The 16,065-nt window shown below is 47.0% G+C and overlaps 1 protein-coding gene across 3 annotated transcripts in view; it reads left to right on the top strand.

Annotated features, from left to right (window-relative positions):
• The window catches only part of LOC115508859 (mitochondrial intermediate peptidase), a 156,738-nt gene that overhangs the window by 114,799 nt on the left and 25,874 nt on the right, over positions 1–16,065 (top strand). The window contains exons 17-18 of one of the 3 annotated variants that reach the window (XM_030307882.1): positions 12,775–12,896; positions 15,966–16,039. In XM_030307882.1, the coding sequence (XP_030163742.1) occupies positions 12,775–12,896; positions 15,966–16,039 (196 nt within the window). The other 2 variants (XM_030307892.1, XM_030307874.1) reach the window with 2 other exon arrangements.

The raw sequence follows: 16,065 nt of genomic DNA, 5'->3' as shown, positions 1-16,065 counted from the left end.
AGGTGAGGAGGAGAGGAATGTGGGCGTCTGTAAGGAGTGATGCGGACCCTTGCTGCTCGCACAGATCCCAAGGGCTCTGGGGATTCAGGGAGGGAAACACACACAGCCTCTCCGGGTTTCTCTATGAAGACTTTAAAAGCACAATAAAAACTCATTTGTACCTGGGATAATACTTTAAAAGTATTAAACACGTGTGTTTTCACCTTTCACCTCCATAAACCGTTCTCCCCTTCGCAGTTCCTGGTGTCAGTGGCAGTCCTCCCAGGTGCTGACCAGTGAAGTGAAGGAGGGCAGGGCCAGGTGTGGTTGTGGCGCGGGGGTAAAGTGGCCCTGTGGCCGAGCCCTCGGGTCCAACCTCACGGAGATCCGCCGCCCCAGAAGGCACCGGGGTGAGGCTGAGGCGTCAGGCAGGGGGGAGCCGAGCCCCGACCACGTGCGAGGGCGTGTCGTGGAAGGTCAAGCAAAGACCTCCATGTTGGGCGTTAGGACGAGCAGGGACCCAGGGTGTGAGCGGGCCCCTCCGGCCACGAGGGCCCAGAGCTACCAGGGGCAGGAGGGCAGCAGTACAACTGAGGAGTGGCCTTCGTTGCCAGCCTCCTGATTGTGCCCACGATCAGCACTGAGTGACAAATGTCCCTTTTTCAACCTCAGAAAAGCCCTGGGCAGTGAAAGATCATTTGCACAGAAACTGAAGAGAAGTGCGGGCCTTGAGCCGTACGCATATCTCTGGGGAGTGTCTGAGGCAAGCGGAAGCGCCAGGGCAAAGACTTGCAGGAGCGGGAATTCCCTGTTGTGTTCTCTGGTGGGCCAAGCAGCAGAGCGAGGAGGGAAGAGTGATTGGCCTGAAATCTAACAGGTAAGGGCTCTGAGGAAGAGATTCCAGGGTTCTGCTTGTCTGTTTGATGCCAGAGGTAGACAAGCCCGTGTTTGACCTTTACGTCCCAGGCTGGGGATCCTGTCTGCCTGCTCGAAGGTAGGTTGGACGTGTTGGTTCTAAACCTGTAGACCAGCCGGTCCCTTGGAGGAGGGAAGTGAGAGTCAAGCGGTTGCCCACACGGCCCGACTGTGTGCGTTCACTCCTCTGAGTTCCTACGTGGAATCCGTGGGTGATGCACCCGCTCTTGGATTTTCTCCCACGTTGAGAAGCTGCCGTCCATTCTGCATCACTTCTTTACGCGTGAGCAGAAAACCCCACTGTCTACAAGGAGCACTCATGTTTTCCGGGTTTGCTTTCATGGTTTTTGTCTCGCTGTACAGACACTGACTTCTTTTCTCGAACTGTTCACAACCACAATGAAGACAGAAGCAGTATCCCTTCTTTTTTTTTTCCTTCAAAGTATGTGTATGCTCTTTTTTTCTCTTTATTGAGGTATAATTAACAAAACTGTAAGACGTTTGAAGTATAAAACCATGGTAATGTGATACACGTATACATTGTGAGAGGATCCCTTTCCCCCGAGTTAATTAACACATTCATCACCTCACATATTTACCTTTGTCTTTTTTTTTTTTTTTTTTTTTTTTTTTTTTGGTGAGAACATTTAAGATCTACTCTCGGCAAATTTCAATTATAGAGTCGAGTATGACTATAGTCATCGTATTATGCATTCGACCCTCCGATCTTATCAATCCTATAATAAAAGTTTGTACTCTTTTATTATACAAAGTATAATCCCTTGTGTCTGCTACCCCTGAGTAACCACTTTCTATTCTCTGTTTCTATGAGTTCGGCTTTTTTTTTTTTTTTTTTTTTTTTTAATAGTCCACATATAAGTGATACCATCCTGTATGTCTTTCTCCGTCTGGCTTGTTTCACTCAGCACAGTGCCCTCTGGGTTCGTTCATGTTGTCACGAACAAATATTTCCTGATTTTGAAGGCCAGGTATTCCATATACATACCAGATTTTCTTTATCTATTGATCCGTTAATGGACACTTAGGTCATTTCCACACCTAGGCTCTTGCGAAACATGCTGCAGTTAACATGGAGCTACAGACATCTGTTCAGGACGATGTTTTCATTTCCTTTGGGTATATCCCGAGAAGTGGGGATATACCACTTTTCTCCAGGTGGTTTTATTTCTGGGCTGTCTATTCTGTTCCATTGATCTATGTTCCATTTCTTCAAGGTTACCCAGTCTGTCGGTGTGTCATTATTCGTTGTCTCTTATGATCCTTTATATTTCTGTGGTATCAGTTGTAATGTATTCTTTCATTTCCAATATTACTAATTTTTATCTTTTCACTTTCTTGGTACATCTGGATAATGGTTCATCTATTTTGTTTATTAAAAAAAAAAAACAACAAATCAGGAGACTATAGATGCTGGAGAGGATGTGGAGAAACGGGAACCCTCCTGCACTGTTGGTGGGAATGCAAATTGGTGCAGCCGCTCTGGAAAGCAGTGTGGAGGTTCCTCAGAAAATTAAAAATTGACCTACCCTATGACCCAGCAATAGCACTGCTAGGAATTTATCCAAGGGATACAGGAGTACTGATGCATAGGGGCACTTGTACCCCAATGTTCATAGCAGCACTCTCAACAATAGCCAAATTATGGAAAGAGCCTAAATGTCCATCAACTGATGAATGGATAAAGAAATTGTGGTATATATACACAATGGAATACTACGTGGCAATGAGAAAAAATGAAATATGGCCTTTTGTAGCAACGTGGATGGAACTGGAGAGTGTAATGCTAAGTGAAATAAGCCATACAGAGAAAGACAGATACCATATGGTTTCACTCTTATGTGGATCCTGAGAAACTTAACAGGAACCCACGGGGGAGGGGAAGGAAAAAAAAAAAAAAAGAGGTTAGAGTGGGAGAGAGCCAAAACATAAGAGACTGTTAAAAACTGAGAACAAACTGAGGGTTGATGGGGGGTGGGAGGGAGGGGAGGGTAGGTGATGGGTATTGAGGAGGGCACCTTTTGGGATGAGCACTGGGTGTTGTATGGAAACCAATTTGTCAATAAATTTCATATATATATATATAAAAAAAAAAAAAAAAAAACAAGCTCAGGGTGCCTGGGTGGCTCAGTCGGTTAAGCGTCCGACTTCGGCTCAGGTCATGATCTCACGGTTTGTGAGTTCGAGCCCCGTGTCAGGCTCTGTGCGGACGGCTCGGAGCCTGGAGCCTGTTTCCGATTCTGTGTCTCCCTCTCTCTCTGCCCCTCCCCTGCTCATGCTCTGTCTCTCTCTGTCTCAAAAATAAATAAACATTAAAAAAAAAAAACAGCTCTTAGTTTCACTGATGTTTTCTATGGTCTTTTTAGTCACTATTTCATCTGTTTCCACTCCGATCTTTGTTATTTCCTTCCTTCTGCTAACTTTGGGCTTAGTTTGTTCCTCTTTTTCTAGTTCCTTAAGGTATAAATTTGGTTGATTTTTTTTTCTTTCTTTTTTGAGGTTCTCCATCTTCAACCTGCTTTTGCAGTATCCCATAGATTTACATTTGGTACAGTTTTAGTTTCTTGTGTCTCAAGAGAGTTTTTGATTTTTCCTTTTGGTTTCTTCTTTGACCTGGTAGTTGTTCAGAAGTGTGTTGTTTAATTTCCACATGTTTATGACTTTTCAATCTTTCTTCTTGTTATTGACATCTAATTTCATGCCATTGTGGTCAGAACAGATATTTGGTATGATTTCAGTCTTCTTAAATTTAGTACAACTTGTTTTGTGACCTATCATGCAATCGATGCTAGAGAATGTTTTGTGCGTGCTTGAGAAGAATATGTATTCCGCTGTTGTTGGATGGAATGTTCTAAATGGTTTTTTTTAAGTTTATGTATTTTCAGGGAGACTGAGACAGTGTGAGTGGGGGAGGGGCAGAGAGAGAAGGGGAGAGAGAGAGAATCCCAAGCAGGCTCCCTGCTGTCAGCACAGAGCCCAACGTGGGGCCTGAACTCACCAGCCGTGAGATCATGACCGAGCCGAAATCAAAAAGTTGGACACTTAACTGACTGAGCCCCCTTGGCTTCCCTGGAATGTTCTGTGTATATATGTCTGTCAGGACCATTTGATCTAAGGTATGGTTCAGGTCTAAAGTTTCTCTGTGGATTTTCTGTCCGGGTGATGTGTCTACTATTGAAAGTCAGGTATTGAAGTTCTCTGCTCTTATTGTATGGTTGTGTGTTTTAGTCTTCCGAATGGTTAGTATTTGCTTAATGTATTGAGGTGCTTTCATGTTGGGTACGTGTATATTTACAACTGTTCTGTCTTCTTGATGAATTGACTCTGTTGACGTTAAGTAATCACCTTCTTTGTCTCTGTTACTGTTTTGTCTTAAGTTTATTTTTTCTGATGTGAGTGTAGCTATCCCTGTTCTCTTGTGCTTCCCATTTACATGGAATATCTTTTCCCATCCCTTTGCGTTAGGCCTTTGTGTGTTCTTAAAGCTGAAGTGAGTTTTTAGTTAGCAGCATATAGTTGGGTCTCTCTAAAAAAAAAAAAAAAAAAAAAATCCAGCCAGCTACCTTGTGTCTTTTGTGTTTTTATTTTTATTTTTTAAGTTTACTTATTTATTTTGAGAGAGACGCAGAAAGTGCAAGCAGGGGAGGGGCAGAGAGAGAGAGCAGGACAGAGGATCTGAAGTGGGCTCTGTACTGACAGCAGAGGTCCCAATGAAGGGCTCAAAGTCACCAACCGTGAGATCATGACCTGAGCCGAAGTCAGATGCTTAACCAACTGAGCCACCCAGGTGCCCCTCTGTGTCTTTTAATTGAAGAATTCAGTCCATTTGCATTTAGAGGAATTATCGATAGGTATGGAATTACTATTGCCATTTTTGTCAGTTGTTTTCTGGTTTTTGTTTTGGTGTTTTAACATCCCTCTTCTTTTGGTGGCTGTATTAACACCAGAGATGGTGTCTTGTTCCTACAGGGCTCCCTCTTGCTCTCCTGGGTGCCCTCCTGATCACAGAAGCCCTCCTATTTCATGGCAGTCCTCATTACTTGACCCTGGGTTCCTTTAGAGTGGAGAGGAACCTACTTTTTCTCTTGAGATGGTACAGGCAAGGGGAGAAGCATTGTTAAAGAGCTTTCATTCATTCAGAAGAAAGCTAGGGGTGCCTGGGTGGCTCAGTCAGTTAAGCATCCGACTTCGGCTCAGGTCATGATCTCTCAGTTCATGAGTTCGAGCCCCGCGTCGGGCTCTGTGCCGACAGCTCGGAGCCTGGAGCCCGCTTCGGATTCTGGGTCTCCCTCTCTCTCTGCCCCTCCCCCACTTGCACTCTGTTTCTCTTTCTCAAAAATGAATAAACATTTTAAAAATTTTAAAAAAAGAAGAAGAAAAAAGCTAGCCTGTCTTGGTTCCAGTTCCATGCTTGTTGTTTTTCATTTATTATCTCATCTACTTAGATTAACGTCACCACCCATATTTCATCTAACGAACACTTTAACAACTTAAACGTTTGAATCAGTTACACCTTTTCTCTGCCAGAAGACTGACTTTGATAGGCACAGTCCAGCATTTCCAGGGATGTTGTTTTTGTTTGGGGAAAGCTTTATCCCCCTCACTGTCCACCTATAAATAAAACTGATAATTGAGGTTGGCATACTGAAGAGACGCACTCCTAGTTAATATTTGGTGCATCCGTAATGGTCTGCCTGATGTTAGTGTTCACTGCCTGAAGACCTTTGGTCCGTTCGTTAGGAATGATTTTTTTTTTTCTTCTGACACGGTCTTGTCTCCTTAAAATACGCCATAATTCTGCCATGAGCACAGAAAGTTTCTTCTAGTTGTCATTAGGATTTGTGTCATAAACACACACATATGGCACAGGAGTCTTCTTGGGGTTAGAAAATTCTCATAATGGCACTTTGGGAAATTATTCAGGTTTGAACGGTCATATGGAGAAGGGCTTATGTAACGTGGATAAATATTTTTACATATCGGAGAGCAGTGTTAACGTTTTAACTTACTCTTATTCTTATACTTAGGTTTAGTATTAATATACGTAAGACGGCTTTCCCCTGGCCTTTCCCAGAGGCCTCCCCAAGTCCAGCAGTGTTAACGTTTTAACTTAATTGTAACACTTACTATCACTTGTAAAGGTCTTTGCTTTTTAGCTATAAAAGTAGCTGTGTGGCATGTTTTGATGTGTTTAAGCTAGTACGATAGAAATTAAGTTCTAAGTCATAGGTGTCAAATACACACAAATCATGCATAGGAATATGATTTAAGGGTCCAGAGTTTGAAGTCAGGGTGATTATAATTTTCCCATTTGTGGAAAGCAAGTAGGTCCCATAGTCTGATACTTTAGGGTGTGTGGTATGGAATAGCCCGAGAGCATGTGCTTTGAATTTAGAAAGACATCTGGCTTTGGATTCTGTGGTCATCAGCTGGAAATACAAAATACAGTGACCTCAATACGGTAGAGTTCGTTTCCCCCCGCCTGACAAGGCAAGGATGGGCAGATAGGGCTGTTGGGCTGGTGGTCCCTCAATACGAGGCTTCCGTCAGGGTCTGATGCGGTGGCTGGTGTTCACTTCTCAAGGCTGGGGGAAAGAGAAGGAGGAGAATGAACCACTTTGTTTCGAAGGCCATGGTTGTACACATTTCTTCCAGTCGCCTATGCTTGCTCGAATGTAAGCCTGGGAGATGGCGTCTCGGCCGCCGCGACCGCAGCCTTGCTCAGACACGTTAAGGAAGGGATGTGGTTCTGTTCCTAGGAGGAAGAGGGGAATGAGGAGGGGCTCTTCAACCATCTGCGCCCATGGCCTCGACCAAATCACTCTTGCTTGATTCTATTTGTGAAACGTAACTATTCGTGAAAATTAATGAAATCACTCTGAAGACGTCACCCTCACAACATTTTGTTGAAGAGACGCTTGGTAAATACAGGTATCCCTTCCATGTTTTCTTAGTTCCTCTTAGTGGCGTTTCTGAGTACAGCTCTCACTTTCTGGTATAAATAGTGACGCACGCTTTCTGTTGCTGTGGACCAGATTACCGCAGGCTTGCTGGCTCAAACCAGTGCACTCGCAGTTTCTGTGCATCAGGAGGCAGAGCACAGCGTGGCTGCGTCCTGTGCCCGGGCCTTCGCAAGCCCACGGCCAGGGGGTCGGCTGGCCGCAGGCTTAGCTGGGGCCTGACCGCTTTGTCCAGGTCAGTGGCAGCGTTCGTGTCTTTGCAGTGGTGGGACCCAGGGCCCCAACTTCTTGCCGTCAACTGTAGGACACCGTGCTGCCCGAGAGGCCGCCCCTGTGTCTGAAATCCTTCCTCCCAGATCCTAGAGGCTTCACCTGGCTTCCTGCCGGATGGGCTTCCCCAACATAGCCGCTGAGTTCCTCAGGCCACCACGGAGAGTTTCTAGAGTCTGCTCATCAGACGAGACACCGTGTCTAACACAACTCACGATGAGGGTGACATCCCATTGCCGTTGCCATAGTCTGTTGGTTAGAAGCAAGGCACCCGTCCTGCCCACACTCAAGGGGAGGAGGTTTCCCTAAGGCATGAACGGGAACATAGGGACTACCTGGGGGTGTGTCAAGCACGATAGCTGTGTTTCATTTAAAATCACCTCGTATAGCTGAAATACCTAAAAAGTAAGAATAAAAATTAAAAATTAAAAAAATTAAAAAAATAAAAATAAAATCACCTCATGTTGGGGCTCCTGGGTGGCTCAGTCAGTGAAGCGTCTGACTTCAGCTCAGGTCATGATCTCACGGTTCGTGGGTCTGAGCCCGCGTCGGGCTCCGTGCTGATACCTTAGAGCCTGGAGCCTGCTTCGGATCCCGCGTCTCCCTGTTTTTCTGCCCCCTCCCTGCTCGCGCTCTGTCTCTCTCTCTAAGATAAAGAAAGACTAAAAAAAAATTTAAATCCCTTTGTATTTCAAATGGAGAATTCTAGTTTGTTTGCAACTGTCATTTCTCAGCTTCTGGTAAAGTGTCCATGGGGAGTTTTTATCAAACCAGAAAAACTCGTCTACATTGATTCATGGAAAATGTATACGTATGCATACGTTAAGAGAGAATATAAACATGAGAAGGCAGATGGGAAAATATGTCCTTCTGCTTTCCGTGGCGGCCAAATAAACACTTTGGGATGGCACAGATTCGATACCCCAAGAGCTCCTCCACAAACCAGCAAGATTGTGCCTCATGTGAAATGTCAGAATGGTCTGTCCGTGAAGACAAAACACTACACAGAGTCCAGACCTGGAGATCGGGTGTCGAAATTAGCCTCAAAAATCTTATGTCATTTTTCAGATAATAGTAAAAAAAAAAATGTAGTTAAAAAAACCTACTATTGGGGCGCCTGGGTGGCTCAGTCGGTTAAGTGGCCGACTTCGGCTCAGGTCATGATCTCGCGGTCCGTGGGTTCAAGCCCCGCGTCGGGCTCTGTGCTGACAGCTCAGAGCCTGGAGCCTGTTTCAGATTCTGTGTCTCCCTCTCTCTGACCCTCCCCCGTTCATGCTCTTTCTCTGTCTCAAAAATAAATAAACGTAAAAAAAAATTAAAAAAAAAAAACAAAAAAAAAACCTACTATTAATAGCATGAGATCCAACATTTGCTTTTAGCTCTGTGATACCCTCTTGTTTATGATATAAATGTTGTTCCTCGCCTCCTCCTTGAAATCAAAGGCTAATTTTTCAGGAACATTGAGCGTCATCCTAAACGAAGCCTTTAGCATCTGTCCATCTGTCCATCCGTTCAGCCAGCCAGTCAGCCAACCAGCAGACAGCTGTTGATTTCCTTTCATGGTCCCCATGCCATGCTGAGCCCAGATGTAGACACAGCACTGTGGTCTTTGCTCTGAAGGAAATCTCGGTTCGTACGGCATACATCAAGGAGGCCGTGGGTGTCGCTCCTGTGCTCATGCAACTTCAAATGTCACCGATAAAGATTGTTTTAAAATAAATTTTAGCTAAATACGTTTATACACATATAGCTAGAAATGAAGAAATGGTGTGCTGAGAGTACAATTAAGAGAAATGAGGGGTGCCGGTGGGGGGGGGGGCTCTGTTGGTTAAGCGTCCGACTTCCAGTCAGGTCATGATCTCGAGGTTTGTGAGTTCGAGCCCCACGTCGGCTCTGTGCGGACAGCTCGGAGCCTGGAGCCTGCTTCGGATTCTGTGTCTCCCTCGCTTTCTGCCCCTCCCCCCCTCATACTCTGTCTCTCAAAAATAAATATTAAAAAAAATTTTTAAGAGGTGATCATTAGTTCAATCATTGAACATTTAACGTGTAGTTGATGAGTGCTTACTCTGCACTAGCCCCTCTTTTGGGTTCGAAACTGAGATAGATAGTAGGTCACCAGATGCTTTGTTGTTTCTGTTCCTGGCCTTCCGGTCCGGTCTCTAACACCGACGGAGGAAAGTCGCGCTGTTAGGAAGGAGCTACAGCGAATGAGAAGCCTCAAAGGGCCCCGCTTCCGTGAGTTCTAAAGCAAGTGGCGGTTTCCACAGAGTTCCTGGAACACTCACTCTTCACCTGCTCCACGTCCCTGTCTTTTATGTGGGATCCCTGGGCGTGTCTGACCAAGAGGTTTGTCATAACCAAGCCGTGGGACAGGGGCAGGGTTAGAAGAAGGTCTGCACAGAATAAAAGAGAAGCAGCGAAGGGGTTGGTGCCCTTGGTTTTTAAGACCGGATCCGCACATTACACTTCAAAGGAAGGGTAGAAACTTCTGTCCATCTGACCTTGTCCCTTAGGACATGAAACATTCGACTTCAAAGGGAGAGTCATATCGTTAACTCCTGAGCTTAAAATGAAATGCTGCCTTTTCCTTTTCCTGGTGAATGAGTGAAATTATAATAAGGTCTTAATATGAGGTTGAATCAGCAGGAATTCACTATTTGTGGTCAAACAGCAGTGGAACCCTAGGTCTTAGTCTACCATAAACGTGCAGGCCTCTGATGAAAGGTGGCGGGTGGGTGCAATTTCTTTGGCGTGTGAAATGTTTGGGTATGAGAAGCCTGTAATTAAAGGACAAGACGCGACGAGGTGTGCGTTGTGCCAGAGCATCTGCATCCCGGCGGGCGTGTTGCTGTTCAGCAGACACCATGACAGCTCAGGAATTGCACGCATTGGGATTGCACGCATCCCGATGTCTCTTTCTACACTTCCGAAAGGTCTGATTTTTATTACTCTGTTTATGTGAGGACTCAGTTATGAGCTGATAACGTGAACGAACTTAGAAATCCCTTGGCTCAAATCAAATGCCTTTATGGAAGTAGGCCTGCATTCAAGGCAACACGAAAGCGTATCCAGCTGGAATCTAAACAAAATTAAACTTGGCCCTGCATTACAAAGGCTACCGAACTAGTTACGGCAGATCACCGAGAAGAAGCTTCAGACGGGGCACCTTAAATTGTGTGCTTCTGATCTCGAGACTTCCACCTTGAGAAAGGCTTATATAATCCATCGCATAAGAGCCAGATTAAAACAGCAGGCCGTACTCCGTTACGAAAGATATCATCGCATCCCGGCGGCTTCATGTGAGAAAGATGACCAGCGGCCCATTAAGATGCCAGCATACCACAAAAATTGACATAGACCCTCCCCTTTTTTAATAAGACAGAGTATCCAGAACTGTATGGGTTATAATTCAACTCTGAAAGACCTAACCCTTTGACTCAAACTTTAGTCACTCAAAGTTTATCGTAATGGATTTTGACCCATAGATGGTCCTTGACAATTTGCCTTCAATTTCAATACCCCTTGCACAGAAACGGGATGCGAAAGGTAGCCTGTCTGAGTTTTCCATGTCCCCCACGTCCCCCTGAGGGTACCTGTTGACTGGACAGTGTGCAGTCACTTTCTCCCATCTGGGGCGAGGCCACAGTTGAGCCTTTGGGCCTCAGTCCAGCTGCCCTTCATGTTGTCATGGTGAAGTTAGGAAGGATCCAGGTCCGGTGACTGTAACAGACCCCAGACAGCAGCCTCGTGAACGCACCCACCCGGTGCTGGCGGTGGCCACGTGGAGTCCGAAACCACGCTCCCGGCTTGCAGCTCCCCCTCGCCGGGGGCTCACCTTCACAGATGGCCCGACGTGACAGACCTCAGGAGCAAGGGGCACATCTGTTTCCTGTTTCCTTTAAGAACGTGACTCACAAGGTGCTCACTTTACTTCCAAGCATAGCCATTTTGGAAAATGGGGAGAGTGGATACGGAGGGTAGTTGTTTCTCTCTGCCATGATATCCTCACGTTCAAAATGAGTTGGGACGCCTCAGCGTACCTTCCTTTTTTTTTCCCATTTGCCATTTTCCATTTATTTGTGCTCTTCCTTTTTTTAAGTGCTCCTAAAACATCGAAGCATAGCTGACAATGTCACGTTAGCACACCCTCTTTTGTAACAGCTCCTTTGCCCAATCCAGGCAAACTGTTTGTCTGAAAGTGTCGGACACGCCCAGAGAATAACTAGCACTGGGACCTCATCATAAGCCCCTGTGGAGTAGCTAGCTACAAGACTTAGACGATGTTCGAAAATTTGCCACACACTGTGATCAAGGAACCGTCTGTGTTCTCAATGTTTGTTCTCAATCAGGTAGAATTTGCTTATCTAGCTTATAGGTTTGTGGTAAGGATTACAGTTTATACTTTATTTTCCAGGGAATTAGAAGATTTGTTAATGACTATCTTAGTTTAAAAAAAAAAAAAACAGGCTTCTAGGCTTTACCGTGGTGATCATTTCACAATATATACAAATAGCAAATCATTATGTTGTATACCTAAAACTTCTGTAATATATCAATTATGCCTTTGTTGAAAAATTACGAACGAAAGTATAACATATCCATCTGTCAGTCATGAACAAGGCTTAGTTTTTTGGTTACATCGTTAAAAAATACGTGGGCTGCAGTTTTTTTTTTTTCCTCAAAAAGTTTTAATGTTCAACTAAAGCATACATTAGAAGACAGTGGATGTCATGTTTAAGTTACAAATCCGTCTTTTGAGGACAGTTTTTAGAATTCTAGCTTTTGTCGTCGTGATGTCACCGTGAGTAGGGCCTGGTAAGTTTATGCGTTGGCGCTTGGATACCCTTCCTCCTACTGACCAATCAGGAGGTAGGTGTTTTAGCTTTTAGGTCCCAAGAAAGAACGGTATTGGCAGGAAGAGAATTTTCCAGTGGGAGAGCACTCTTCCATGAAAACTCACACGGCCTTTCTTATAAGAGCTACACGATTGTCCTCAAAAAGCGCGGAGGCACTCAGAGCCAGACCCACGGTTCCCTCTGGCGTGGATGGCCAGGCATCCGCAGGCCACGACGGGTGTGAGAGCCCAGCCCCCTCCGCGATCCTCACTTCTCCTGCTGAGCTCGGGCTGCCCGCTTTCCACGTCTGTCACAGAGCTGAGCCCCAGCAGTGACGAACTTGTACAGAACGGTTCAGCGTGTCAGGTTTGCTTTCCGCAAGGCTCCTCCCCTCGGCTTGCAGACGACCGCCTTCTGGCCGTGTCCTCCCGTGGTCTTCCCTCTGAGCCCACCCTGGTGTCTCTCCCTTCTTAGAAGGACTCTAATCCCCCCGCATTAGCCCCGTTTTAGCTTAGCCACCCTTTTAAAAGAAAGGCTCTATCTCCAAATACGGTCACATGCTGCGGCATCGGGGTGGGGGCTCCGACGTACGAACTTTGGGGCGGGGGGGCACCCTTCAGTCCGTCACAGTGTATAAAATGTGGAAAATGTTAACATGGTGAGCGACGGGGCCCTCGAGGGTTAAATTTAAATCCAGACATTTGCGGATTTCCTCCTGTGCTCCCATTGTGTTCTGGTGCGTGATACCTGGAGATACAAAGACGTAATTATTTCCTGTGCTGTTTCTGTGTTGGCAGGCCTGGCAGCTTCGATTCAGCCACCTCGTGGGCTACGGTGCCAAGTATTACTCTTACCTCATGTCCAGGGCGGTAGCTTCCATGGTCTGGAAGGAGTGTTTTCGACGAGACCCATTTAACAGGTAACGAGGGGGAGGAATTCTTCTCCGACACCAGTAATCTGCCACGCCCCTGCGTCTGCAGCCAGGCCAGGAAGCTCAGCCGCTTGCCCCGCAGTGCAGGCCACTGCCAGGCCCTTCCGACCGGCTGCCCGCGACGGGGCCGGGCCCCGAGCCTCCACCTCGCCCCGCAGCACTCACGGCTGTCACACACCGGCGATGGTGTGGCGCCCTCCTGTCACGCCCGCAGGGACCTCTGCGTGAGGGCTCTTTGCGCCTCCAAAGTGGGCCTAGACTGCTGTGTTCCCGTGCGTCCCCTGTGGGTTTGCGTGGCTGTTCCAGCCTGTCTCGTTGTCTGTTCCCCACTGCTCGGTGCTTCCTGTTACTTGAGACGGCCTTCCTTATTTTCAGCACAGGCTTCCGAGGAGTCAGTCACACGGAACACCTGATCTCCTCTTTGTTGCCCAACGAAGGACTCGCTACTCTCAGTCATTTGGGAGCAGCACCATTGGAAGCGTTGATTCTCGATGCCAGGGTCCACTTTGCTCCGGAAGGTTCCCCCTTTGCCCGACTCTGGAACGCTTTCTTCCCGTGGAAGACGGTGGCAGTCTGAAGAAGGGGACCCGCTCCCCTGACGGCTCCTCCACAGCTCCCCTTCATGGGGGCCGCTGACCGCCACTTAGTGTCGGTAGCTGCAGAACCCCTGCCCCACATCGCTTCCCGCGGCCTGCCCCCCCGGGTGCCCTCTCGAGTAGCCTTGCTCGCCATTTCCACCATCAGGATGGGCAGTGGTTCAGACGGGAGAATCCGCGGCTGACTCGGCGGAAGGCTCACGAACGTGACTGTGGGCTGCGTCTCGGGCCTCAGGCTAGCTGGTGACCGTGGGAGCCTGTAGTGATTCAGTGAGGGAATCCGGGCAGGTGGATTTCAGGTAGGGACGTACGATGCCCAACCCCTTCCCCGCCGTGGAGACAGGCCGTGCGAGGTGGCGGCGGGCTGGAAGAGGACGGAGAGCGGGGTCTGGGCTGGGCAGCCCCGCATCCCCAGGATCAGAAGTACAAGAGCATCCCGTCGTGCCCCCCGTGGGCCTCCACAGGATGCCTCTCGGCCGCAGCCTTGGGGAAGTTGAGCTCTGGTCTCAGAGTCCTTGGAAGGTGCTTCCTTGAAAGCAAACCACTAATGATGATCTGCTCTCATACTCGTTTAAAACGTCTTGTCTCCTCACCACACAGACGCGTCTCCAAATACCCGCCAGGCAGCCGTGGACGATGACTGGTGTCTTCACCACTTTCATGTGGTTGAAGACGAACGGCACCTTGGATTTTCGGAGTGCCCTGAAATTTCCGTACGGCGCGTTAGTTTGCATTCACGGTTGTCCTGGCAGAGCACGTACTTCTTACGAGAGGAAGCTGAGGCTCGGAGAGGGCAAGTGGTTTGCCCGAGGCCTCACGGTTCAGACTGGAGTGAGATGATAAAACAGGGCTGCTGATGCCTAGCCCCCTCCCCCTCCCCGTCTCCTGCACAAGTCCAGCTTTTCATGCAGCTTAATGCAGGTTGGGATTTTCTTAGCATCTAATAATCACATTCAGTTCCAAAGTCTTTGGAACTTGAGTCTGATGTCATAGAATGTTGAAATGTTTTGCAGCTTCGTAGCCACACGTTCTTTTGTCTCCTGCCCTTCGCGTGCTGCAGACATTCGGTCTGCTTTTCAGATTTTGTTATTTTCAAAAGACCGAAAGCCAAAATTGACTATAATAAATCATTTCGGGGAATTAGGATTCTTCACTGGAGATTTCTGTAAACAGGCAAAATATTACCTTGTTTGAAGGAACTGCACTTTACTAGAAGACCACATACTATTAAGTACATATATTTCTTGCATTTATATCTTGTTTATGTGTGCATTCTTGCCTAGACATGTAGTTTGCCACACTTTATAGACATGTAAAAGTAAGCTAGTAAAAATACTCATAAGGCTAGAAAATTTCTTACCTATGTCAAAAGATCCTTTTTGATCCCACTCCTGAGAAAAATCACCAGACTGGATGCCTCACCAGAAAGCCAGGGGCCAGGAGGAGGTACACCCCTCCCCCAGGCCAGAGGTCAGGCAGGGCCTCTCAGCCACCCTGTCCCCTCCCTGGGTGGGCCCAGCCTTCTGTCCATGTTTCCTAATTCAGGACACGCTTTGGCTTAGCACCCACTTCGTGTTTGACATCAACCTATGTTGGATACTGTGACGCTATCAGAAATTCTGATTGGAAACCACGTTTGCAAAATTGCCCGTATGCAAAGATGCTCCAGAAATAGTGCAATGAAAACATCATGATTTATGTAACTCCTGTCATCATGGGTGTCAGTCATCTGGCATTAAAGGAATTGCATTTTCCATAATACGCAAAAGTAGCTCTAAATAGCCTTGTGTCCGGGTGCCATTAAGTTGGAGAATTTCTGTCTATAAAAGTTCTCCAAAATCTGCCCGCGAGCATCATCACAGACGGTGTTCCCTGCAGAACCCAGCAGACAAAGAGCATCAGAAGATACAGACGGGCCGTTCCGAACTTTGCCCTTTCCACCTGTACACTCAAGAGTCAGTTTCCTGTTCCATTAGCTGTTACCCTAAGCCAAGGTCTCCGGGTGTAATTAACCCTCTCCTGCCAGCGTTTTCTCCTTCGCTTTTATTTCACAGTCTTATTTTTTCTCTCTCTGTTTCATCTCAGCGTAAATAATTCCAAAACCTCACTTTAAGATAATCCCAAAGACGATGGAGAATAGGATAGCTTCCACTTAGTATATGATCCATAAACGAAATAATCCTTTCTTTGAAGAGAGCTTGCTTGCTGTGAAACAAAGCTAAAAATACACTTCTCCTTTTACAGTAAATATTTCACACCTAGTTTGACTTTATTAGAGTAATTCAAAAATTGGAATTCGATGTTTAGAAGCAGGAAAACCGAGGGCTGAGCTATCTCGTGGTGGCGGCTTTTCTGTCAGCGTGGCGTCGTTTGGAGAAAGAAACTAAGACACGGGTGACCGGGGGCTGGGCGGGCTGCCCGTGTCAGTGCCTGTAACGGTCTCTTCTTCTCCCCCCACCAGGACGGCAGGGGAGCGCTATCGCAGGGAGATGCTGGCACACGGCGGGGGCAAGGAACCGATGCTCATGGTGCAAGGTAAAACAAAACGAGGATTGGGAACT

The sequence above is a fragment of the Lynx canadensis genome, chromosome A1 (assembly GCF_007474595.2).
Source record: "Lynx canadensis isolate LIC74 chromosome A1, mLynCan4.pri.v2, whole genome shotgun sequence".
Lineage (NCBI taxonomy): Eukaryota > Metazoa > Chordata > Mammalia > Carnivora > Felidae > Lynx > Lynx canadensis.
Note: the sequence above shows the minus strand (reverse complement) of the source record. Positions and strands in the feature narration are given on the sequence as shown.